The sequence below is a fragment of the Oryctolagus cuniculus genome, chromosome 2, assembly GCF_964237555.1.
Source record: "Oryctolagus cuniculus chromosome 2, mOryCun1.1, whole genome shotgun sequence".
Lineage (NCBI taxonomy): Eukaryota > Metazoa > Chordata > Mammalia > Lagomorpha > Leporidae > Oryctolagus > Oryctolagus cuniculus.
Genome location: NC_091433.1, coordinates 80,730,572 through 80,756,920, shown reverse-complemented (window position 1 = coordinate 80,756,920; position 26,349 = coordinate 80,730,572). Strand labels below are relative to the sequence as shown.

At 49.6% G+C, this 26,349-nt stretch overlaps 1 protein-coding gene across 1 annotated transcript in view; it reads left to right on the top strand.

The window, feature by feature from the left end:
* The window catches only part of GSR (glutathione-disulfide reductase), a 45,639-nt gene that overhangs the window by 726 nt on the left and 18,564 nt on the right, over nucleotides 1-26,349 (top strand). The window contains exons 2-5 of the mRNA XM_008252335.4: nucleotides 15,301-15,327; nucleotides 19,365-19,453; nucleotides 20,090-20,159; nucleotides 24,671-24,818. Of these exons, the coding sequence (XP_008250557.3) occupies nucleotides 15,301-15,327; nucleotides 19,365-19,453; nucleotides 20,090-20,159; nucleotides 24,671-24,818 (334 nt within the window). The remainder of the gene's footprint in view (nucleotides 1-15,300; nucleotides 15,328-19,364; nucleotides 19,454-20,089; nucleotides 20,160-24,670; nucleotides 24,819-26,349) is intronic.

Genomic DNA, 26,349 nt, shown 5'->3' with positions numbered 1-26,349 from the left:
CGGTGAGGGATGTGGAGCCTGGTCTCTCCTTCCAGAAGTGCACGAAGACTGATGGCCGTGGCTCGCAACCTGGGCTGCGCGTTCAGAACCACCCCAGGGGATAAGCTCTGCTGCGTGGGTTCAGCCCCCAGGGCGTCTGACTTACCTTGGTCTATGGTGTAGCCTGGGCTCGGGTTCAGAAGCTCCTGCAATCCTGTGAATTGCAGCCCTGCAGGGCTCACCATTGAGTGATTTCTCAGGCCTGTTGTTTCGCTTGCCTTTGGTGTTTTTTTTTTTTTAAATTTTTTTTAATTTAATTTAATTCTTTGAAAGGAAGAGTTAGAGAAAGAGAGGTGAAAGGAGGGAGAGAGAGAGGGAGCTTCAGTTGGTTCACTCCCCAAATGGCTGCAAGGAAGCCAGGAGCCTGGAACTCCATCCAGGGCTGCCACGTGGGGGGGCAGGGACTTGGCACTTGGGCCGTTTTCTTGGAAGCCCAGCAGCCGCCACGGTGTTGGTGGGACACAGCTGGCACTCACATGGGATGCTGGCACAACAGGTGGCTGCTTAACCTATGTGCCAGAACACTGGCCCAAAATAAGGTGTGTAAGTCTTGAGGCTGAAAAACTATAATCTTTTTTTTTTATTTAAGATTTATTTACTTATTTGAAAGTCAGAGTTACACAGAGAGAGAAGGAGAGGCAGAGAGAGAGAGGTCTCCCATCCGCTGGTTCACTCCCCAATTGGCTGCAACCGTCAGAGCTGCGCCAATCTGAAGCCAGGAGCCAGGAGTTTCTTCCGGGTCTCCCATGCGGATGCAGGGGCCCAAGGACTTGGGCCATCTTCTACTGCTTTCCCAGGCCACAGCAAAGAGCTGGATAGGAAGTGGGGCAGCCGGGACTTGAACCACTGCAGGCAGCTGCTTTACCCACTATGCCACAGTGCTGGCCCTGAAAAACTATAATCTTTACAAATAAGTTTTGTTCCCATGGATTAAAAATATATATTATATTATTTATTTGAAAGAGAGAGGTGTTCCATCTGTTGGTTCATTCCCAAATGCCTACCACAACAGGGGCTAGGTCAGGTCAAAACCAGGAGATAGGGCCGGCGCCGTGGCTCACTAGGCTAATCCTGCGCCTTGCGGCGCCGGCACACCGGGTCCTACTCCCGGTCGGGGCGCCGGATTCTGTCCCGGTTGCCCCTCTTCCAGGCCAGCTCTCTGCTGTGGCCAGGGAGTACAGTGGAGGATGGCCCCAGTGCTTGGGCCCTGCACCCCATGGGAGACCAGGAGAAGCACCTGGCTCCTGCCTTCGGATCAGCGCGATGCACCGCGGCGGCCATTGGAGGGTGAACCAACGGCAAAGGAAGATCTTTCTCTCTGTCTCTCTCACACTATCCACTCTGCCTGTCCAAAAAAAAAAAAGAAAAAAAAAAAACAAAACCAGGAGATAGAAACTCATCAGGACCTCCCACATGGATGGTAGGAACTCAACTACTTGAGCCATGGCCACAGCCTCCCAGGGAGCTGGAGAGAAGAGCAGCAGGCCAGGGGTCTAACCCACACACTCTGATGTGGGGCACAAGTGCCTTAACTGGGCAGCTTAACGCCTAACTCCAGTGCTTTCTCCCCTCTACTTAACGTTGTAATGATGTTACATTAGGGCTGTTTTCCACCCGACTTTTGATTTTTCACTTACAGCTAAGGTTGTACAGTAAGCATTGAATATCAGAGAAGGGGTAAGACACAGTTTAGATGTGTTCAAGGATTCCAGTTACATGGGCTATCCAGCTATCCACAGATGAAGTAATAAACTTACCATATACAGTGATATCCAAGCAAGTGTAGGGAAAATGGAAAATTTCTGAAGAACATCATTTCATTTGTTCATTTTTCATTTCCGGGGCAGGCAGAAAAGCACAGTAAGATTAAAGTTCCGGGGCCGGTGCTGTGGCTTAACGGGTAAAGCCTCTGCCTGCAGTGCCGGCATCCCATGTGGGGGCCGGTTCTAGTCCCAGCTGCTCCACTTAACATCCAGCTCTCTGCTATGGCCTGGGAAAGTAATTGAAGATGGCCCAAGTCCTTGGGCCCCTGCACCTGCATGGAGGACCCAGAGAAAGCTCCTGGCTCCTGGCTAAGGATAGGCACAGCTCTGGCCCTTGTGGCCAATTAGGGAGTGAACCAGCAGATAGAAGACCCTTCTCTCTCTCTCTCTCTCTTCTCTCTCTGTGTAACTGACTTTCAAGTAAATAAATAAATCTTAAAAAAAAAAAAAAATTAAAGTCCCAGGGCCAGCACTATGGTGTGGTGGGTAAGGCTGCTGCCTGCAGTGCCAGTTTGAGTCCTGGCCGCTCCACCTCTGATCCAGCTCTCTGCTGTGGCCTGGGAAAGCAGTAGAAGATGGCCCAAGTCCTTGGGCCCCTGCACTCACATGGGAGACCCAGAAGAAGCTCCTGGCTTTGGATAGGCCTAGCTCCTGCCATGGCAGCCATCTGGGGAGTGAACCAGCGGGTAGAAGACCTCTTTCTCTCTGCCTCTGTATCTCTGTAACTCTTTACCTTTCGGATAAATAAACAAATCTTTTTTAAAAATGTGCAATATTATTGCTTTCTCAGGCCATTGCAGAGAGCTGGATCAGAAGTGGAGCAGCTGGGTGCCCATAAGGGATGCTGGCACTGCAGGTGGCAGCTTTACCTGCTACAGCCCAGCAACAGCCCCAGTATTCTCATTTTTAAAAAAGCTAGCCAGGGGCAGGTGTTTGGTGCAGTGACTTCGACACTACTGAGGATGCCCACATTCCTTATCAGAGTACCTGGGGTCATGTACCACTTCTTCCTGTTCCAGCTGCCTGCTGATGTGCGCCCCGGGAGGCCGCAGGTGATGGCTCAAGTACTTGGGTTCCTGCCATCCGTGTTCCAAACTCTTCAGCTATTGTAGGCATTTGGGGAGTGAACCAGCACTTGGAAGATCTCTGTCCATCTGTCATTACATTTCCCAGGTTTTTTTTTTTTTTTTTTTTTTTTTTTTTTAAGATTTTATTTATTTATTTGAAAGAGCTACAGAGAAGAGAGAGCTCTTCCATCTGCTGGTTTACTCCCCGGTTGGCCCGGCCTGGGCCAAGCCTAAGCCAGGAGCTTCATCTGGGTCTCCCACAAGGGTGCAGGGTCCCAAGCACTTGGACCATTTTCTGCTGTTTTCCCAGGCACAGTAGTAGGGAGCTGGATCAGATGTGGAGCAGCTGGGACTCAAACGGGCGCCCATATGGGATGCCGGCATTGCAGATAGTGGCTTAACTCGCTGTGCCACAGCACCGGCCTTCCAAGGCTGTCTGTGTGGTGTGACCGCTTGCCTTGACTTTCTGATTCCTTGTTGGTTTTCCTTTTCCAGGGCGTTCCCCCTGTTCCCTCCTGTGATATGATAGTGTAGGCTCTTCTCTAGAAGGCAAGCCTGAGTAGTTTCAAGATGAGTGACAGGTGTTGGTGCCGTGGACTGAATGATCTGTCCCCTCCAATGTGAGGGTAATTGGAGGTGGGGCCATTGGGAGGTGAGAGGTCTAGATGAGGTCACCGTAGTGGGCCTCATGCTGGGTTTCCATCAGAAGAGGAAGGGCCATCAGAGCTCCCTCTGTCCTGTGAAGACATAGGGGAGGGGGGGAGCCCTTGCAGGGGTACAGTCTCCCAGTCCCCAGACTATGAGAAATAAATGTCTGCTGGGTAAGCCCCCTGGTGTGCGGTATTTTGCAAGACAGAGTTCATTTTTCTTTGACAGAATTCATAGCTTTGAGGCCGGCGCCACGGCTCACTAGGCTAATCCTCCACCTTGCGGCACCGGCACCCCGGGTTCTAGTCCCGGTCGGGGCGCCGGATTCTGTCCCGGTTGCCCCTCTTCCAGGCCAGCTCTCTGCTGTGGCCAGGGAGTGCAGTGGAGGATGGCCCAAGTGCTTGGGCCCTGCACCCCATGGGAGACCAGGAGAAGCACCTGGCTCCTGCCATCAGATCAGCGTGGTGGGCCGGCCGCGGCAGCCATTGCCAGGTGAACCAACGGCAAAGGAAGACTTTTCTCTCATTTCTCTCTCTCACTGTCCACTCTGCCTGTCAAAAAAAAAAAAAAAAAAAAAAAAAAAGAATTCATAGCTTTGAGACCCACAGTGGAGGCCAGGAGTTTTGAAGGTCAGATATACGATGATCTTGCCCCAGGGCTCTGTGTGTGTGTGTGTGTGTGTGTGTGTGTGTGTTCAAAGCAGCAGAGGCAGGAGCTAGTTCCAGAGTCTGTGTACAACACAGGAAGGAGCATGTGCAGGTGGAGTGTCTTGATCCCACTTTTTTTTTTTTTAAGAAAAGAGTTTATTGGGGCCGGCGCTGTGGCGTAGTGGGTAAAGCCTCTGCCTGCAGTGCCGGCATCCTATGTGGGCACTGGTTTGAGTCCCGGCTGCTCCACATCCAATCCAGCTCTCTGCTATGGCCTGGGGAAGCAATGGAGGATGACACAAATCCTTGGGCTCCTGCACCCGCGTGGGAGATCCGGAAGAAACTCCCGGCTCCTGGCTTTGGATCAGCTCGGCTCTGGCCATCGTGGCCATTTGAGGAGTGAACTAGCAGATGGAAGACCTCTCCCTCTCTCTCTCTGCAACTCTGCCTTTCAAATAAATAAATAAATATTAAAAAAAGAAAATGCAGGTACACGAGATGACTTATTTTTAAAGACTTATTTATTTATTTGAAAGGAAGAGTTAGAGAGAGGCAGAAGCAGAGAGAGAGAAGTATTCCATCCACTGGTTCACCCCCCCTCCCCCCGCCCAAATAGCCACAATGGCCAGAGCTGGGCTGATCTGAAGCCGGGAGCCAGGAGCTTCTTCTGGGTCTCCCGTGTAGGTGCAGGGGTCCAAGGACTTGGACCATCTTTTGTTATTTTCCCAAGGCATAACGGAGAGCTGAATCAGAAGTGGAGCGGCAGGAACTCCAACCATTGCCCATATGGGATGCTGACCCTGCAGGTGGAGGCTTTACCTGCTACACCACAGCACCAGCCCCATGAGATGATCTTTGAATTTTCTTTGAAGTCTCCAAAAAGCCAAATACAGTGCCTCTCTTTAAGATTACATGTAGGGGCGGTGCTATGGCACAGTTGGTTAATCCTCCACCTGTGGTGCTGGCATCCCATAAGGGCGCCAGTTCTAGTCCTGGCTGCTCCTCTTCCAATCCAGCTCTCTGCTGTGGCCCGGGAGTGCAGTGGAGGATGGCCCAGGTGCTTGGGCCCTGCACCTGCATGGGAGACCAGGAGGAAGCACCTGGCTCCTGGCTTCGGATCGGCGCAGTGCACTGGCCGTGGCGGCCATTTGGGGAGTGAACCAACGGAAGGAAGACCTTTCTGTCTCTCTCTCACTGTCTATAACTCTACCTCAAAAAAAAAAAAAAAAAAAAGATTACGTGTAGATGGAAGAGAACTTCGAAGCTTGCCCAAAGCCAGGGTGGGTCCAGCCTCTGGGAGCTTTGTCAGCTGTGCAGATTGAGTTGTCCCAGGCTGACCTTGGGCGGGTCAGCTTGAGGAGTTGCCCTTTCTGCCCTGGGGCCTGAGAGAACACGTGTTCAGCTGAGTGTTCTGACTCTGAGATGATCACCGGCTGCGTGGCGGTGGGTGAGCAGTCCTCGCCGAGGAGGGGTTCAGTAGTGGGAGTTGGCAGGTGGCCGAACCCTCTGCACCTACTTGGTGCCAGCGGGACAGCCCCACGGGACAGGGAAGAAGGGCTTTGAGAGAAGCCTGGGAGCCAGGCTGCTTGCTGGATTATCACTCATCTGAGCTGCACACAGTTACTCAGCAATATGTAAATCATAGCCTAGCAGGGAGGCTGTAGCGTGTACTTGGATATTACAATGTTTGCATCCCAAGAAGGCTGAACAAGCTTTTTAAAGTGGGGTTTACTGAAAGGAGCTCAATTTAAAGGAACTCTGTTATCAGTTTCTTCAGTGTTGATAGTATCACCAAAACCAGAAAATTGTCTTAATTTGATTGGTGGGTTTACAATTTCATAAAACGGGGTCCACCTATATTCATTATTATGAAATAAAGGGTGGGGTTAGGTGGAGTAGGCAGATACTACTGTTGAACTTTACCTTTTGATTTGCATAGTTGACTGTTTTGGTTTTTTTTTTTTTTTTTTTTGCACTGGTCTTAGTGTAATACTGCCTTATTTATTTATTTACTGGAAAGAGTTACAGAGACAGAGGAAGAGAGATTTTTCATCCACTGCTTCACTCAGTGGCTGCAACCGCTGGGCTGGCACAGACCGAAGCCAGGAGCATCATCCGGGTCTCCCACATGGGTACAGGGACCCAAGCACTTGGACCATCTTTTGCTGCTTTCCCAGGCCATTAGCAGGGAGCTAGAGTGGAGTGGAGCAACTGGAACATGAACCGACGCCCATTTGGGATGCTGGTATCACAGGTGGCAGCTTTACCCGCTCAGCCATAACACCAGCCCCTATAATACTGCTTTTTAATCTGTCTCAAAAACCCGCTAAATCTGAGTGTCGAGAAAAAGGAAAACTGCCACTGGATCCCTTAAGATTTTCTGTGTTTTTGTTTTTTTTTGTAAAATGTACTTGGGAAAACCATGGAGAATTTTTCTTGTAGAGTGAAATTGAAGGAATGGTATGTTAATACTAACAAACTTTGTCGTTGTGAGTGGATTCCAATCAGTCATAATTAATAACCATTGATTCACTGGGTATTCCAACATTGGGTAAATAGTAGAAGGGAACTTCAATCCGCTGGTTCACTCCCCAAATGACCGCGATGGCCAGAGCTGAGCTGATCTGAAGCCAGGAGCCAGGAGCTTCTTCCAGGACTCCCACGCAGGTGCAGGGGCCCAAGGACTTGGGCCATCTTCTACTGCTTTCCCAGGCCATAGAGAGCTGGATCGGAAGTGGAGCAGCCAGGGTTCAAACCAATGTCCACATGGGATGCCAGCACTGCAGGCCGGGGCTTTAACCTGCTGCACCACAGCGCCAGCCCCGCCCCGTATGAGTTTTAAATATGCAGCACTAGAATAAGCTTTTCTTCTTCTTCTTCTTCTTCTTCTTCTTCTTCTTCTTCTTCTTCTTCTTCCTCTTCCTCTTCCTCTTCCTCTTCTTCTTCTTCTTCTTTCTTTTTTTTTTTTTTTGATAGGCAGAGTGGACAGTGAGAGAGAGAGAGACAGAGAGAAAGGTCTTCCTTTGCCATTGGTTCACCCTCCAATGGCCGCCACAGCCGGTGCACCGCTCTGATCCGATGGCAGGAGCCAGGTGCTTCTCCTGGTCTCCCATGGGGTGCAGGGCCCAAGCACCTGGGCCATCCTCCACTGCACTCCCTGGCCACAGCAGAGAGCTGGCCTGGAAGAGGGGCAACCAGGACAGAATCCGGCGCCCCGACCGGGACTAGGACCCGGTGTGCCAGTGCTGCAAGGCAGAGGATTAGCCTAGTGAGCCGCGGCGCCGGCCAAGCTTATCTTCTAATTCTATTTTTCCATGAACATTTTTAAATACCCTTGTATCTGGGATTCTAAATTCTTTTCTTTCTGAGGGGGCAGGATATTGGGGAGTACATATTAACTGTAGAGGGGGCATCAGACATTTTACAAGTTTTGCCTCAAAATCTCTTTCTGGATCCCCCAGATTCTCCATAATAATAATTCTTTCAATTTAATGATTCCTGGGATGGAGCAAAAACAATTTTAGTTCCAACATTTGTTAATACAGCTTGCAAATGTATCAGTTCATCTTCTTGCTTTAGATTCTGCTGTATGGAGTTTCTCTCTCTTTCTGTCTTTGCTTTTGTCTTTCTTTCTCAAGCTTGATGCCTCCTGGACTGGTCTTTTTGGAAAGGAAAAGGCTTTGAAGGTGGAGACTTAGACATGGAACAGTCACTGTGTGCCAGGGACCAGAATTAACTGATGCCCATAGCATCTAATGTTTATTTGGTCATTGTTGGTGCAAAGCTGATGAAATGCTACAGAGATGGGGATCTTTACCTGTTTTGATCACCAGTATATCCCAAGCCCTTAGAAGAGGGTCTTGCACATAGCAGGTGCTCAGTATTTAGTAGCTAAAAGAGTGAGTTGGTGAATTGATGGTGCTTTGCTTTGTAAACAGAGACTGGCTCATTTTCTAAGTGTTCCTTCCTCATGATGGTTTTGAACTAGACTTTAGAAGAAGAGGGAGGAAACTATAGGCAGCTTTGCTATCGCTATAGCTTTGTAAAGAAGAGGGTGGACACTGTTGGCAGTTCTGGAGGTGGTGGAGGGGGACCAGAGGAAGGAAGTCCAAGCACGGTGACATGCTTGGCAGGTGCAACTGTCAGTTAAGCAAGTTCTCATCTTCCTGCCTGCACAGGCATTGCGAGGTTTCCACCTGTCCAGGCAGGATTGAAGGTAAGGAGGTCAGCCTTGGGAAAAGGAGTGGAACCCTGAAATTTGCCACCTATGTCACCAGAACTGGCATGTGTTCTGTCCCTGCTTGGAGAGGTTCCTGTTCTGTGAGCCAGTGCTGCCCGGCCCACTGAACAGAAGGAGTTGAAACCCCGGTTTGGTTGGAAGAAGAAGCTGTCAGAGATGGAGTTTGGTTTGGAAAAAGAGAACAAGTTCAAGGCCAAGTCTCACTGACCATGAGCATGCGGGAGAGGGCAAGAAACTTGAGGCCCGGACCCTTCCCATGGCATACTGGTCAGTGCCCACTTGTGCCAGAGAGTTTGCCAGGTGGAAGTGCTATGTGCACCTGTGGGAAGCAGGAGGGCTGATACAATAGGAAACTGAGCTTGGAGAGACTGAGAAATGCATGCTGGATGGCCTAAGCCCAGGCCAGGAGAAGGGGGCCGCGGAGGGGCTTCCGGCCCTAATGTGCTGAGCTCTTTGCCCTGGGCCCCTAACTTTGTAGGTAACTAAGGGTGCCTCTACTCCCTGCCAAGAGGTGTCTCATGTCAGGCTGAGCTGTAGTGTAACTTGGTTTCTAAAACCAGCAGAAACCCCTGGAGGCCTGTTCCCAGGAGCTGCCCGAATAGGTGGAGGAGGAGTTCAGGGTCACAAGCTCCCCTCCAACCGTTGCCCCAGGCCCCAGGGTGCAGCACCCTTTGCAGTGTAGCAGCTCTGGTCCTACAAGGCCACAGTATTCCCCCACCCTCTTCTGCTTTCTGGCCCAGGGCTCCCCACTTTAGAGAGTGCAGGGATTCTGTTGCTGATGCACGAGTGGCCCTCTTGCATGGCTCCGAGCCTCCCTCTGGCTCATCAAGGGTGGGAACTAACTACACAGTGCTTTACCTCGCAGGATGCCTGGCACAAGTGGGTGCTCAGTGCTCCCGAGTGAACGGGAGGCTGGTTAGAAAAAGGTTAAAGCCAAGATGGCAGAAACTTTGAAACATGGAGCTAATGTGGCACAGCGGATTAAGCTGCCACCTGGGACGCTGGCATCCCATGTGGGCACTGGTTCAGGTCCCAACTGCTCCACTTCTGATCCAGCTCCCTGCTAAGAATAAAAAAACAAATACCACACGTTCTTCTCCATTAGCACATGGAACAACCTCTATAGTGTATTGGCTTTGGTGCTGTGGTATAGTGGGCTAAGCTTCTGTTTGTGATATCAGAATGTTCGGTTCATGTCCTGGCTGCTCTGCTTACAATCCAGCTCCCTGCTAATGCACCTGGAGAAGCAGAGGAAGATGGCCCAAGTAGTTGGGCCCCTGACATCCACCTGAGAGACCCGGACTCCTGGCTTCAGCCTGGCCCAGCGCTGGCTGTTGCAGCCATTTGGGGAATGAACCAGCAGATGGAAGATACCCTTTTCCCCTCTTTCTAACTCAGCCTTTCAGATAAATAAATCAATCTTCCAAAAAGTAAATAAACCCATTAGTCATACCCTTGGTACCAGTACATGTTAGGCCATCTTGGCCTTTAGGAAAAGCATCTTCCAAACTGTTTTTTTTTTTTTTTTTTTTTTGACAGGCAGAGTGGACAGTGAGAGAGAGAGAGACAGAGAGAAAGGTCTTCCTTTGCCGTTGGTTCACCCTCCAATGGCTGCTGCGGCTGGTGCGCTGCAGCCGGCGCACCGCGCTGATCTGAAGGCAGGAGCCAGGTGCTTCTCCTGGTCTCCCATGGGGTGCAGGGCCCAAGCACCTGGGCCATCCTCCACTGCACTCCCTGGCCACAGCAGAGAGCTGGCCTGGAAGAGGGGCAACCGGGACAGAATCCGGCGCCCCAACCGGGACTAGAACCTGCTGTGCTGGCGCCGCAGGCAGAGGATTAACCTATTGAGTCACGGCGTCGGCCCCAAACTGTTTATTAAGATTCATTTACTTTTGTGGGGCTGGTGCTGTGGCATAGAGGGTTAAGCCTCTGCCTGCACTGCTGGCATCCCATATGGGTGCCAGTTCAAGTCCCATCTAGCTCCGTGCTAATGAGCCTGGGAAAGCAACAGAAGATGGCCCAAGTGCTTGGGCCCCTGCACCCACATAGGAATCCTGGAAGAAGCTTCTGGCTCCTGGCTTTGGTCTGGCCCAGCTCTGGCTATTGCGGCCATTTGGAGAGTGAACCAGTAGACGGAAGACTTCTCTCTGTGCCTCTCCTTCTGCCTCTCTGTAACTCTGCCTTTCAAATGAATGAATAAATATTTAAAAAATTTTAGGGGCCGGTGCTGTGGCTCACTTGTTAATCCTCTGCCTGCGGCACCGGCATCCCATATGGGTGCCAGTTCTAGTCCCGGTTGCTCCTTTTCCAGTCCAGCTCTCTGCTGTGGCCTGGGAGGGCAGTGGAGGATGGCCCAGGTGCTTGGGTCCTGCACCCGCATGGGAGACCAGGGGGAAGCACCTGGCTCCTGGCTCCTGGCTCCTGGCTTTGGATCGGTGTAGCTCTGGCCGTAGCGGCAATTTGGGGAGTGAACCAACAGAAGGAAGACCTTTCTCTCTGTCTCTCACTGTCTATCTGTCAAATAAATAAAAAAAATTTTTTAAAATATTAATTTATTTGAAAGGCAGAATTATAACACTGGCCCCCACAAACTTGTTTTTTAAGATTTTATTTATTTATTTGAGAGACAGAGTTACAGTGAGAGGGAGAAAGAAAGAGAGAGAGAGAGAGAGAGAGGTCTTCCACCCGCTGGTTCACTCCCCAGGTGATCACAATGGCTGGTGCTGAGCCAATCCGAAGCCAGGAACCAGGAGCTTCTTCCAGGTCTCCCATGTGGGCGCAGGGGCCCAAGCATATGGATCATCTTCTACTGCTTTCCCAGGCCATAGCAGAGAGCTGGATTGTAAGTGGAGCCGCCAGGACTTGAACCGGCACCCATATGAGATGTCAGTGCCACAGGCAGAAGATTAACCTATTGTACCACAGCAAAGGCACCCCTTTTTAAATTTAATTTAATTTATTTTTTTTAAACCGTCCTCTACAACTTTAAAATTGCTTCAAGTGCACAGGAGGAGTGAACTGGCTATCAGCGAGAGAGGTTCCGAGCCTGCCGTGCCTCGGGACAGCTTGAACCTTGGAAGCCCGAGGTGACTGGGGACAGCCAGTATGCTCATGTGGCACGCTGAAATCTTCGCTACCAGTGTCCTTGGGGAACTTGAATCTGGAGTCTGTCCTAGCTGAAGCCTGTCCGTGACCCTGAGCTGCTGCCAAAGGCGTGTGTTGAAGGCCCTGGAAGCCCTTCGCTTGCCCGTGCTCTGCAGGGGCGGGGTTTGCTGGGAAGGCTCTTCCCGCAGGCTGTCAGCTGCTTTCCCTTGCTTTTGCCAGCTAAGGAACTCCTGCCATCTTCCTTGCTTGCAAGTGGCTCCATCCAACTTTTCCCATGACTTTGTGAAGGCCGTGGGGGCTGGGGAATAGCACGGTCAGGTGGGAGGGCGGTCACACAGCGCGGTGACTGCTCCTACGAAGTACCCTGTGAATTGCGTGCCTGTAATGCTGCTGCAGCTGTCCATCACTTTATTGGGCTTGAGTTCTGCACCCTTCTCTGGGCACCTGGAGCTGCTGCTGCTGTGCCTCCAGAATCCTTAGTGTAGCACCATCTCACTGAAAAGTGCAACTCCGAAACTAGATAGATACGACCCATCTCTTTCTAGGGAAAAACAGATTCCCAAAATAAGTACATAGAAACACAACGCATTCCTTTGTAGATCCTCAGTAGAGCAACAGTAAGTAATAGGATTAGAATGAAATTGTAGCAGTGTGCTGTTCACAGATAGAATTTGAAACAAATATAGGAATGGAAGATTACTATGCAATGAGATCATCATTCAGACGAGAGATTTGGCCTGCTTTCTTTGAACCTAGCAGTTCATATCAAGTACCTTGGCAGGCACATTTGTGGTTTTGGTTTCACCCTTGAAGGATACCTAGAAAACATTCTAGTAGCTAGGTTTGGGTTCTTCTGGCTCGACAAAACCAAGCCAGGTCCTTATGGTCATTAGTAGCAGTGCTTATGTAAGCATTGGATGTAAATTATGTCTAGAAGGTATCTGTGTTCACATAAAAGAAAAATCATATCAGACAAGAGAAGTTGAATCACTCATCTAAATTCCACTTCAAAAATAAGATCATTTTATTTGTCTAAAATAGTTATGTCAGGGGCCGGTACTGTGGTACATTGGGTAAAGCTGCTGCCTAAGATGCCAGCATCCCATATCGGAGTGTACGGATGGAATCTGGCTTCAGCTTGGCCCAGCTCTGGCTGTTATGGCCATTTGGGGAGTAAGCCAATGATGGAATATGTCTTTCTCTGTCTTTCCTTCTGTCACTCTGCCTTTCAAATCAGTAAGATAAGTCTTTAAAAAGTAAATTTAAATGTTATGTAAGTAATAAATGAATCTATATCCATTATAAGAAGTATGGTGTAAATATGAATTTTCCTCTCTCAGAGACAATACTTGACTATGCAGAGTCCAGCCATACAATGCCCGTATGTAAATGCAAAGCTGCTGATGGAGAGCTATTGCTTTGCAACTTTCTTTTTCTCTAATGGTACTTGTTGTGTCTCAGAACGCATTCTGTCACAGTACATAAAAACCCGCCTTCTCCTTTCAAATGGGTATAGACTCATTCTACAGTAATTTATTTAATACTTCACCTCCTGGGGGATACTCAGTGCTGCCAGTGATTTATTGTGACAGAGATTCGGGGCGCCTCCTTGTGCTCTCACAAGAGCAGCACATGTGACTTTCTGTAGGTTACATCCCTGAAAGTAAAATCCCTGCACCAAACGGGGTGTGCTTGCTAACACTGGTTATCGTCAGTCTGCGGACTTGTCACCTGTCTGATCATCTGATAGACGCAAGATAGATGTTTTATGACTTAGATGATCTTTTATCTTTAAGATGTGGCTGGCTACTGAGGTTTCTTTTTGCTTTGGTTTTGTTTTGTTTCAGAGGTGGAAAGAGGGAATCTCCCTTCCCCGGGTTCACCCCCTAAATCCCCACAACAGCTGGGACTGGACGAGGCCAAAGCTAGGAGCCCAGAACTCAATCCAGGTCTCCTGTGTGGGTGACAGGGACCCCGGTGCCTACACCATCATCTACTGCTTCCAAGGGAGCACATTTAGCAGGAAGCTGGATGGGAACTCAGACCAGGCACTCTGGTATGGGATGCGGGCATCCCAGACAGTGACTTAACTGCTGTGCCGAACGCCTGCCCCATAAAGCAGCTCTTTTTTTTTTTTTTTTAATATTTATTTATTTATTTATTTGAAAGGCAGAGTTATAGAGAGAAGGAGAGACAGAGAGAGAGAGAGATTCTACCCACTGGTTCACTCTCCGGATAGCCGCAGTGGCAGGAGCTGGGCTGATCTGAAGCCAAGAACCAGGAGCTTCTTCCAAGTCTCCCACACGGGCGCAGGGGCCCAAGCACTTGGCCATCTGCTGCTTTCTCAGGCTGTAAGCAGAGAGCTAGATTGGAAGAGGAGTAGCCAGGACCAACACCCATACAGGATGCTAGCGCCGCAGGCAGAGGCTTAGCCCGCTACGCCACAACGCCGGCCCTGTAAAGCAGCTCTTTTTTTTTTTTTTTTTTTTTTTTTTGACAAGGCAGAGTGGACAGTGAGAGAGAGAAACAGAGAGAAAGGTCTTCCTTTTGCCGTTGGTTCACCCTCCAATGGCCGCTGCAGCCGGCACACTGCGGCCGGCGGATTGCGCTGATCTGAAGCCAGGAGCCAGGTGCTTTTCCTGGTTTCCCATGCGGGTGCAGGGCCCAAGTACTTGGGCCATCCTCCACTGCACTCCCTGGCCACAGCAGAGAGCTGGCCTGGAAGAGGGGCAACCGGGACAGAATCCAATGCCCCAACCGGGACTAGAACCCGGTGTGCCGGTGCCGTAAGGCAGAGGATTAGACTATTGAGCCACAGCGCCGGCCAAAGCAGCTCTTTTTTAAAAGAAATTTTAGGAAGGGGTCAATATCAACAGATGTACAAAAAATTGCTTGAGTAAAGGTGTGCATTGCAACTTATTAAGTTCGCAAGGGCCCTTGGGTAGCATTTCTCTCTAACTTTACCATTGTGAAGAGTTATTTTCCTAAGTATCTGGTGAGTTTTTATTTGATGTTATTTGATAAAATCTTACAACAACCCATGCTTTCTGTGTGTAGTGACTGAAAAGGCTGAGAGTCATGTTTGTGACCTGTCTTGGGGACTGCCTGAGACTGCATAGCATGGATGACTCCCACCGCTTTGGCCCTGTCGCATGATGTAGGTTTCCAGTAGTTTTGTCAAAGGGGACACCTCAGGTATTTCACTCACATGCTCCGTAGTAAATCTCACAGAAATTCTTGATGAGCTAGCAGCTTAAAAGATCTGATTGCCTTTCTCTACCTCATCATGTAAGGAAAATAGTGTTCTGATTTTTTGCAACCTGTAATAGAAGTAACTGGGTGACTTAGAACTCAAGAAAATCTCCGGGGCCGGCGCCATGGCTCACTAGGTTAATCCTCCGCTTGCGGCGCCGGCACCCCATATGGGTGCCAGTTCTAGTCCCGGTTGCTCCTCTTCCAGTCCAGCTCTCTGCTGTGGCCTGGGAGGGCAGTTGGAGGATGGCCCAAGTGCTTGGGCCCTGCACCCCATGGGAGACCAGGAGGAAGCACCCGGCTCCTGGCTTCGGATCGGCGCAGCGCTGGCCGTGGCGGCCATTAGGGGGTGAACCAATGGAAGGAAGACCTTTCCATCTCTCTCTCTTTCACTGTTGGTAACTCTATCGTCAAATAAAATAAAGAAAAAGAAAGAAAATCTCCTTTCTTGGTGCAGCGGGTTTATTTCCTGCAAGTTTGCTTGATGATTTGAGTGTTACATTCTTAACATATGGTTTTTTTCTGTTTTTCTCCCCCAGGTGAATGTCGGATGTGTACCCAAAAAGGTAGAATTTTTATTTTTCTTTCCTTCCACATTCCTTTTTCTTATTTGGTAAACTGTTCAGAATAAGAATGTTTACAAATGTATTAGTTAAAGTTCTGCACAAAATAGCCGAGAATCCATCTAATAGTGGCTTACGCAATAGGGTTGGTTTTCTTTGTGGTTTTTAATGTCACCTGCTAAGAATCTTGAAGACAGGCAGTTCCTGAGAAAGGCGTAGCTCCCAAGGATATCTGAAAGGGCCCTGGCCTTGTGCTGCTCTCCATCCTGCTGTCCCTGGTGTATAATTAACAGTAAAGCCACCACATGGCCACCGATGGCCCCAGGAGCTCCAGGTAGGATGGTCTCACCCTGCAGTGGCCGCAGAGGGCTTTAGATCCTCCTGGCTCGGATTGAGCTGTTCCGGCAGGAGAGACTGGATACATGAGCGGGTGACATTTTCAGCCAGGAAGAAGGGGAAGGCGGGGTTGCTGGGGCAATAAGCACAGTGACGTTAGCTCCTGGGCATTCACTGCATCCCACGTGCCAAAGAAATTCATCCTGCACATTCACTATGCAGTGAGTTCTCCCATTAGGCACTATGCAGAGGTCAACCAGGTATGGAACGCTGTGGTCTGAAGCTGCTGATGGCCTAGCAGGAGCAGAGACCACAGAATGCCCATTCCTGGCGTGAGAGAGGAGCACCATCCATCTACTCAGGCAGGGCCAGCAGCAAGTAAAGTTTCTAGCCCAGGCCCAGCAAGTGAATGATGCAGTGGGTGGATGCTCCTCCCTCGGGTGGCTCTGGTTAAAGGTGGGCAGCTTGGGTGACTTTGCAGCTGTCGTGTGTGCGTGTGTGTGTGTGTGTGTGCGGGGGGTGTGAGTGTGATGGTGTCTGCTTCTTTACCTGCGTATGTGTGTGATGCTATCTGCTCCTTCACCTGCGTGTGGGTGTTTGTGGGGGGTGTGTGTGTGTGCATGTGGGTGTGTGATGCTATCCATTCCTTCACCTGCGTGTGTGTGAGTGTGTGGGTGCATGTGTATGTGATGCTATCTGCTCCTTCACTTGAGTGTGGGTTTGTGTGTGTGTGTGCATGGGGGGGTATGAGTGTGATGGTGTCTGCTTCTTTACCTGCGTATGTGTGTGATGCTATCTCCTTCACCTGCGTGTGGGTGTGTGTGGGGTGTGTGGGTATGTGGGTGTGTGTGTGTGCATGTGCGTGTGTGTGATGCTATCCATTCCTTCACCTGCGTGTGAGTGTGTGTGATGCTATCTGCTCCTTCAGCTGCGGGCGTGTGTGCATGTGTGTGGGTGCGTGTGCTGCTATCTGCTCCTTCACCTGCTTGTGGGTGCGTGTGTGGGGTGTGTGTGTGTGTGCTGCTCTCTGCTCCTTCACCTGTGCGTGTGTGTGTGCGCGTGTGTGTGTGCTTGCGTGTGTGTGCTGCTCTCTGCTCCTTCACCTGTGCGTGTGTGTGTGTGTGATGCTATCTGCTCCTTCACCTGCTCCGGTGGAGTTCTGAGTTTTCCCAAGGACACTGGAACTGCTAGAACTATCTTTGCTGGAAGGAGGCGTCAGGATTGTGGTGGGTTCCTTGTTTTATTTGTTAGTGGTAGTTCTTGGTTTGAAACACAGAGGTGTATTCCCCTAGAAATCGCTCATTTAGCGCCGTGTGTTGTGTGGCTTTAGGTGCCTTGTGGGCGTGCTACAGCCGTGTTTCTCAGGTTGCTTGGATGGCATTTCTAGGCATAGTGTCTGGGGACTTTGGTGGAAATAGTGCCCATCTTTGCTGTTCCAGCAGGCGCGGTTTCTGGGGTGACCTGACACCGCAGTGAATCGTATGTCAGACTGGCCCGTCCATTCGCTAGTGTGCAGAGTGAAGTTACGTCTGTACTTCACTCAGATTGGTCGTTTATATCACAACAGTGAGACCCAGCCAGAAAACCAAGTTATTGAATGGGCTCTTCTAAAGTATTCCCCCCTAGGTCCTGTAGTTTCATGGATTCTCCTTACCCCGTTAGTGGTTTTGTTGGTCCTAATGTCAGTGATGAGTGCCACATTGAATGAACTCCTGTACCCTTTACAAAGAGGGAGAACAGCAGCTCTCATTTCTTCCATTTTTTTTTATATATTTTAAAGATTTGTTTATTTATTTGAAAGGCAGAGTTACACAGAGAGGCCTTGCATCCACTAGTTCACACCCCAGATGGCCACAATGACTGGAGCTGTGCCGATCTGAGGCCGGGAACCAGGAGCTTTTTCCTGGTCTCCCACGCGGGTGCAGGGGCCCAAAGACTTGGGCCATCTTCCACTGCTTTCCCAGGCCATAGCAGAAAGCTGGATCAGAAGTAGAGCAGCCGGGAGTCAAACTGGTGCCTGTATGGGATGCTCCTGCTGCAGGCGGCGACTTTATCCACTAAGTCACAGTGCCGGCCCTGTCAGCTCTCATTTCTAACGCTGCCTCTTGCTTACAGTTGCAAATCATTTTATGCTTCATGCGAATGTATTTTCAAATGTGTGATCCCAAGTTCACAGCCTTTTGCTACTGAGATGACATTTTATATTGGCAAGCTCAACAGTGACCTACACTAATTTCAGAAAGGTTTTCTGAAATCTGTTTCCTGCTTTAGGTAGATTTTTTTTTTCCTGTTTTAGGAAACTTTTTCTTTGGGAAGTTTTTCTTCAATTATCGGCTTTCCTTTTAGTCCTAAGTTTTGGAATCTGTTTTCCTTGGGGTCATGCAGTAGCGAATATATGACATAAATTAGTTATAAGGTGGTTATGTTGTTTAAACCAATAATGCTAGTCAATTCAATGTTGGTTGGTACTGCCTCGTTTTTAAAAACTCCACAGGGAAAAGAGTGGGCTGAAACTTGAGTCTGTGATATTTTTGTTCCCATACGTAGAAGGAAAACATGTAGTGTGGAAATGCTCTGCATAGGTTTCAGAATTTTTCCTCGAACTCTTTGCAGTCCCCTTGTATTGCATTTCACCCACGCCTTCTGGTCACAGGTGCAGACATTTATCCCACGTTATGCTGGGGCTCTCCTGGCTTCAAAGTGCTTCTGCATTGCTGAGGACGGGTTGGTAACTGCCTCTTGTTGTGTAGAGTAGACTGAAGCCCAGAGTAACACCCCTGGCAGAGGACTGGAGTGAAGGAAGCAGAGGGTGGAACTGCGTGGCCCCTTCCACCTGGATTGAGTCCGAGCTTAAAAACCCCGTGAAGTTCATGTTAGAGGCACCCCCTCCACAGGGTGTGTGTCACACGTGATAGGAATTAGGAATAAGTAAACGTGGGGCTCCAGGGTGATGTGTCTGTTCATGTGACAGTCTGTGGTATTGGTGAATCTTTCATATGCATTATGGTAGAGAATTTAGCAAGTGGAGTGGTTGATTGTATGGTACATGAGTTTCATCTTGAATGAATTGAAATCCAACAAGAGAGCCATCAGTTTATACACCGAGGCATAAAGAGGGAAAAGAGCAAAGAAGCCATCTAAGCCTTGTCCAAAACAGAGTCTAAAGCTTGTTTGACAAAGAAAAGCGGGGCTTTGTCATTGGGAGTTCTAGATGGTGATTTGAATGCAATTGTCTTGATCGGTTGGCACAGCAGGCTTGGGGGCGGGGGGTAGGCTATGTTCCACAAGAGAAGCATCAACTCTCTGAGTTCCACATGACTAATTACATACACCCTTAGAAAGGCCTGTTCGTAGTGACCAAACACACAGTAGGAGTTTATTCTGTTAACGTTTTTGGTCCAACTTTATCTAATAGCTTCCTTCTAAGAAACCTGGCTGTAAAGTGGCCAGTGCAATTCCATTTCCTGAGCTTAAAGAAATCTAAAACTTAAAGAATGAGATGCAGTGATGATAGGAGTCATTTCCTGCAGCATTTTGGAAGCCCTGTTGTAATGTCTGCTTGGTCATGTTTCTGGTCGTCTGTGAATGTGTTTGGTTTGGGCTTTCCATTCAAGGTCCGTCTTGTAGTCCACAGTTGTATGTAATCAGTGGTGTCTGTCTTCACTCGGGGTCATGCGCCGCTGTTTTGGCTGCTTTTCCTGCAGGTGATGTGGAACACGGCCATGCACTCTGAGTTCATGCATGATCACGTTGACTATGGCTTTCAGAGCTGTGAGGGTAAATTCAACTGGCGGTAAGTGTTGATGCAAATGTAAATCTTCTTCTTTGATAAGTAAGTAAGCCGTATGCTTTTCTGGGAGAGAGGAGGAGGTGTATTAGTGTTTAAAATGTTATCTGTTACCTGGGTGCCTTCCACCTCTTTAACTGTTGTGAATAGGGCTGCTTTGAACATCCGCACACATGGGTGCCTGCGTCTGGTTCTGGATCTGTACTTGGGGTTGGGATTGCTTCACATGACAGACAGCTGTGCATTTAACTTTTTAGGGAGCTGCCATAAGCTTTTTGAAGCTTTCAGTTTTTCAAAATATTATAGAAAATTCCTTCATTTATTCCACAAGTATTTGTTGAGTAGACACTGTGTACTAAACATTATGCCAAAGCAGCTCTCCTGTTTCCTGTGCCGAATGAGTTTTATGTGCCACGGCTATCATCTGAGAGCTCTCCCCGAGTGCACTAAGGGTTTGCAGCACGTGGAATGGCAGGTGGATACCAGGGACAGGATGATGGTCTTCGGAGACAGGCCCTTGGCTTGCTCCGTTCCCGCGGGCAGTCTGTGATGCTCAGCTCAGTGGTGTTCGGGATCAGATGCCCTCGTTACTAACTGAAAGAGGAAAACTGTTTCTGGGTACTGACTCCGGTTTCCTTGCAGTGTTATAAAGGAAAAGCGGGATGCCTACGTGAGTCGCCTGAATACCATCTATCAGAACAACCTGACCAAGGTACGTGGGTGCTGGGATTTGAACTTTGAGAAGGCGCCGTTGACTGCTGGAATACACAACTACAGAACTGTAGCCTTTGGATATACCTCTTGTTGCTTTCTGTTGTTTTGATTGTGGTTAATGATTATGCAGAAGCCTCTGCTGTCATAGGCCAGTCTCATTTTCTGCAGAGTAAGCCGTGTGCATCAAAGTCCACAGGCCAGGTCTTACCTGACAGCTGCTGCTTCTGGCAACACTGAAAACTGGACTATGCACCTGAGTGCCAGTTTGTTGTTTAAAATCAGGAGCCCGGGGAGAGGACGTTTGGCCTAACAGTTAAGACACCCACGTCCCACCTTGGAGTGCCTGGTTTGATACCCAGCCTTGCTACCTGATGCCAGCTTCCTGCTAAGGGGCACCCCGGGAGACAGTGACGAGGGCTCAAGTAATGGCGTTCCTGCTTCTCACATGGGAGACCCAGATTGAGTTCCTGGCTCGGCATTCATTTGCTCAGAACAGCCTCATGCCTGGTGGCCAGATCTGTTCAGGGAGAGCAAATCATGATACAGAAGGTTGTTGCTGTGAATGAAATCCAGCCAAGAACAGCGCCGGTTTGAGTCCCGGCTGCCCCTCTTCCGATCCAGCTCTCTGCTATGGCCTGGGAAAGCAGTAGAAGATGGCCCAGGTCCTTGGGCCCCTGCACCCGCGTGGGAGACTCAAAAGAAGCTCCTGGCTCCTGGCTTCGGATTAGCGTAGCTCCGACGATTGCAGGCATCTGGGGAGTGAACCAACAGATGGAAGACCTCTCTCTCTCTGTGTAATTCTGACTTTCAAATAAATAAATTAATGGTTTTTAAGATTTATTTATTTTATTTGAAAGAGTTACAGAGAGAAAGAGACAGAGACAGAGAGACAGAGAGAGAGAGAGATCTTGCAACCACTAGTTCATTCTCCACATTAAATTGCCGCAAAGGCCAGAGCTGGGCCAGGCCAAAGCCAGGAGCCAGGAGCTTCCTTCAGATCTCCCATGTGGGTGCAGGGGCCCAAACACTCAGGCTGTCTTTCACTAATTCCCAGGCACATAGCAGGGAGCTGGATTGGAAGTGGAGTAGCCAGGACTCAAATTGGTGCCATATGGGATGCCAGCACTGCAAACAGTGGCTTAACCCGCTAAACCCCACAGCGCGGGCCCCATGTACTTGTATCTTGATTCTCACCATTCATTGGATTGGTGTTGGGAGGTTGTTTTCTGATTCTAAACCTCTATTTAGGAGGAAAACTTTAGGGGTCTATAATGCTGCGTGTACTGAGGATAAGAGAGTTTAAGGCTTCCACACATGCCTGTAAGATATACCACCCAGTGGGGGCTGGCGCTGCAGCGTAGCAGGTAAAGCCGCCACCTGGGACACTGGCATCCCATATGGGCGCTGATTTGAGTCCCAGTCGCTCCCCTTCTGATCCTGCTCCCTGTAATGTGCCTGGAAGAGCACTGCAAGTTAGCCCAAGTGCTTGGGCCTTTGCCCCTACACATTGAGACCTGGGTGAAGCTCCTGGCCTCAGCCTGACCCAGTGCTGGCCATTGCAGCCATCTGGGGAGTGAACCAGCAGATGGAAGACCTCTCTCTCTCTCTCTCTCTCTCTCTGCCTCTCTGTAACTCTGCCTTTCAAATAAGTAAATAAATCTTTTTTTTTCTAAATCTTAAAAAGAGATAGCACTCAGTATACTAAAGTTCCCACATCAGTTTTCTTCTTAATGGAGTTGCCAGCTAAAATACTTTTGTAAAAGAAAATTACTCAGGATTGGCTTTTTTTTTTTCCCAAAAGATTTATTTGAAAGGCAGAGTTGGAGAGAGAGAGAGAGAGAGAGAGATCGTCCATCTGCTGGTCTGTTCCCCAAATGACTGCGATGGCCAGTGTTCATGCAGGCCAAAGCCGGTAGCCTAGGACTCCATCTGGGTCTCCCCTGTGGGTGCAGGGGCCCAAGCACTTGCGCCATCCTCCACTGCTTTCCAGGCACAGTAGCAGGGAGCTGGATTGGAAGTGGAGCAGCTGCGACCCGCCGGCACTGCAGGTGGCGGCTTTACCTGCTACTCTACAGCACCGGCCCCAGAGAGGTCTTCCATCCACTGGTTCATTCCCAGGTGGCTGCAACAGCTGCAGCTGGGCCAGGAGCTTCTTCCAGGCCTCCACCGTGGATGCAGGGGCCCAAAGACTTGGGCCATCTTCTGCTGCTTTCCCAGGCCATTAGCAGGGAGCTGGATCGGAAGTGGAGCAGCCAGGACTTGAACCAGCGCCCATATGGGATGATGGCATTTCAGGCAGAGGCTTTTAACCTCCTATGCCACAGCGCCGGTCCTGGAAGGGAACTTTTGTACCTGCTGTTCTGAGAACTAAAAATAAAAATTCCATCATTTTCCCCTCCTGTCTTCTGTCCCGTCAGCACTCTGCGCACAACTCCTTTCATGTAGCAGCGCACAGGAAACTGTGACCTCCTGAAGCAAGGTTGTTGCAGAGGCTTGCGGCATTGATCCTGACTCAGCTCGATTAAGCCGGGCACCTGCAGGAACAGGCCCAAGGGGTGGTTGGGAAGGAGAGAGAACTCAATTTAGAATCAAGCATGTTCTGAGACGTTAAAACATTCTATCCTGCAGTGCTGCTCACGTGGTTCCATTATCCTGGTACGCTCTCTGTGTTGGCGTGCCAGTGCGTGTGTCTGGGCTGGCAGGCACCTGCCAGCAGGCTCCCAAGCTGAGGTCCTGGTACAGAGGATGCTGGTTAGAGCAGACCAAAATCTGAGTTCTTCATCTATCAGAATTCAATGTCATGTAATCTCGTGATACTCTTCCCATTGTGGCTATGAGAACACAAGCCAGGCATCTTCCTCCCTCAGCCTGAGTATCTCTCTTTTGCCTCAATGTTTTTAGTTAAAAAAATAATTTTTAGGGCCAGTGCTGTGGTGCAACAGGTTAAAGCCCCGGCCTGTAGCACCAGCATCCCATATGGGTGCTGGTTCGAGTCCCAGCTGCTCCATTTCTGATCCAACTCCCCGCTAATGTGCCTGGGAAAGCAGTGGAGGATGGCCCAATCCCTTGGGTCCCTGTACCTACTTGGGAGACCCAGAAGAAGCCCCTGGCTCCTGGCTTCGGATTGGCTCAGCTCCAGCTGTTGAGGCCATTTGGGAAGTTAAAGAGCAGATGGAAGACCTCTTTTTATCTCTCTATGTCTCTACCTCTCTCTGTAACTCTGTCTTTCAAATAAATAAAACGAATTTTTTTAAAAAAGTATTTTTTCCAGAGATTTATTTGAATGGCAGAGTTACAGAGACAGAGAGGGAAAGAGAGAGAAAGAGATCCTCCATCCGCTGGTTAGCTCCCCAAATAGCCACAGCAGCCAGGGCTTTACTAGGCCAAAGCCAGGAGTCTTTAACTCCATCTGAGTCTCCCACATGGATATCAGGGACCCAAGAACTCAGGTTGTCTCCACTTCTTTCCCAGGCACATTAGCAGGGAGCTGGATCAGCAGTGGAGAAGCCGGGACTCGAACCAGCACTCCTCTGGGATTCCTGTGTTTCAGACAGTGATTAACCTGCTAGGCCATGATGCCAGCCCCTGTTTATTTATTTGAGAGGCAGACAGCTTGTTTCCATCTGCTGCTTCACTTTCTATATGCCTGTAACGGTCCCCAGGGTCCCAAGCCAGGGTCTGCGCACTCACTCCAGGTCTTCCATGTCCACAACGGGAACCCAGTCACTGGGGCCGTCCCTGCTGTTTCCTAGGGTCTGAATGAGCAGGAAGCGGGAATGAGGAGTGGAGTCGGGGCACTGTGAGATGCATGCATCTTCGCTGGTGTCTTCCCCTCCAGAGCCACGCTGTCGTGTCTGTCTCAGCCTTGGGCCCCTCCTCCAGATGCGTCGTTCTCCAAGCTGCTGTCACTGCAGGTGTGGAAAACTCCTTCCCTCACCTCTTGTGTCAACGATGTCATCTTTTTCTCCTTGTCCTAGTGACTTGCATATATATTTTTGGTCTCACTTTTGTCCCAAAGTAGCACCTTGATCTCTCACCGTGTACATCCAGCATCTTATAGTAACCCCAAGCTGAGTATCAGTTACCAGTCAAGAGTTCTGCAGGAGCTCAGACCACAGAACCTACCAATCAGAAGTCAGTAGAGGTGTTGAGGACCGGCGTTGTGGCACAGTGGGTTAGCACACTGGCTGTTCTGCTTCTGATCCAGCTCCCTGCTGATGCACCGGGGAAGGCAGCCAAGGGTGGTCCCAGTACTTGTCCACGCCATCGCTGTGGGAGACCTGGAGAGTGTTCTAGGCTCCTGGCTTCTGTTTGACCCAGCCTTGGCCATTGCAGCCACTTGGGGATGGACCAGAGGATGGAAGGTCTCTTTCTGTGTCTTTCCCTCTCTGTCTCTTTGCTTTTCAAATAAATAAAAAAAAATTTTTTAATCGCTGCTGGAGAAATGTGTGCTGAGTTGCTGCAGGTGTCTTTAAGAACAAGCTAATGCTGTCCTGGTTCCTTCTCCAGTCCCATATAGATATCATCCATGGCTACGCAGCCTTCACCAGTGATCCAGAACCCACGGTAGAGGTCAATGGAAACAAATACACTGCTCCTCACATCCTGATTGCCACGGGCGGTGTGCCCTCACGTCCTCACGAGAGCCAGATCCCTGGTGAGTCCCCCAAAGGCAGCAGAATGCTTGTCAGTGGCTGTCAGGAAGTTCACTGATGCTTTCAATCATGTGATGACGTCTGCCTGCTCCGCTTCTCCCTCGTGAGAAAGGCCACGGCAGAAGGGCTCCGTGGAGCCTCGCTGTGGGTGGCCAGTGCTGGCTGGTGATGGGGCGAGAAAGGTGTTCCCGCCAGCCCCAGGCTCAGACGTAGTGCGGGTACTGGGGAGAAAAAGCAGTTAGGTCCTCCAGCCTTCCTCAGCCTGCTAGAGATGGTTTCTGGCTTCAGGTCACAGGTGGATGGTTTTTTGAAAGAATTATACTATGTTTACTGTTTGTTTAAGGAAAAGAAATTTGGTAAGTATGTAGCTTCATTAGCTGGGCTGGTAAGCCTTCCTTATATGCATTTTTTATAAAGAATTTTAATATATTTTTGATATTCCACAAGGGTATTATACATTTTATTTATTTATTTTTTAATTTTTGACAGTCAGAGTGGACAGTGAGAGAGAGAGAGACAGAGAGAAAGGTCTTCCTTTTGCCGTTGGTTCACCCTCCAATGGCCGCCGGGGCTAGCACGCTGCGGCCGGCGCACCGCACTGATCCGAAGGCAGGAGCCAGGTGCTTCTCCTGGTCTCCCATGCGGGTGCAGGGCCCAAGCACTTGGGCCATCCTCCACTGCACTCCCGGGCCACAGCAGAGAGCTGGCCTGGAAGAGGGGCAACCAGGACAGAATCTGGCGCCCCAACCGGAACTAGAACCCGGTGTGCCGGCGCTGCAAGGCGGAGGATTAGCCTATTGAGCCACGGCGCCGGCTATATATGCATTTTTTTATATAGAAAAAGATGAAAGATTAAAGCAGCAAAGAGTCTCAGACATGATCATACCTGCCTTTGTGTTTTTCGATCCATGCATGGGCTAAGCCCTGGGGGTGAATCATGAACCCGTGACCTTATTCTCTCAGAGGAAACACCCGTCCGTGTTTTCCTCCCCAGCTAGAAGATAAGGGCTCTGAGGGTGGTGAACATAGTTCATGCATCCTTTGTATTCCGCGGGTTGACTTCTGAAGACCCCGGACCAACCTGAATTCATATGGGAAACGTTGCAGGCGTTTCTCTCTCTGGAGAGAGACTCAGCATCCGTGGATTTTTACCAGCTTTAAAAAGGGGTCTTGAGCCACGGGGTAGAAAGCAACTGCTGTATAAGTCCCGAAGTCTCCATTCTCAAGTCACTTACATTTTAGTTGAGGGTTAATATGTACAATTTTTATATTTCACTTAGAAAATGTAGTAGGGGAGATTGGAGATAAGCATCCCAGTAAGAAAAAGGCAGGAAGACCATGCTACACACTAGAATATTTCTGGAAGAATACCCAAAACTCTGTAAGGAGGACCTTGGTGACGGGTGAGGCGCGACCTGCTTTTCACTTTGTTACTTGCTTCACCATATGTTTTACTGTATACTCCATTGCACCTGTTGAAAATTTTTAAAAAAAATTTATTTATTTATTTGAAAGAGTTACACAGAGAGAGGA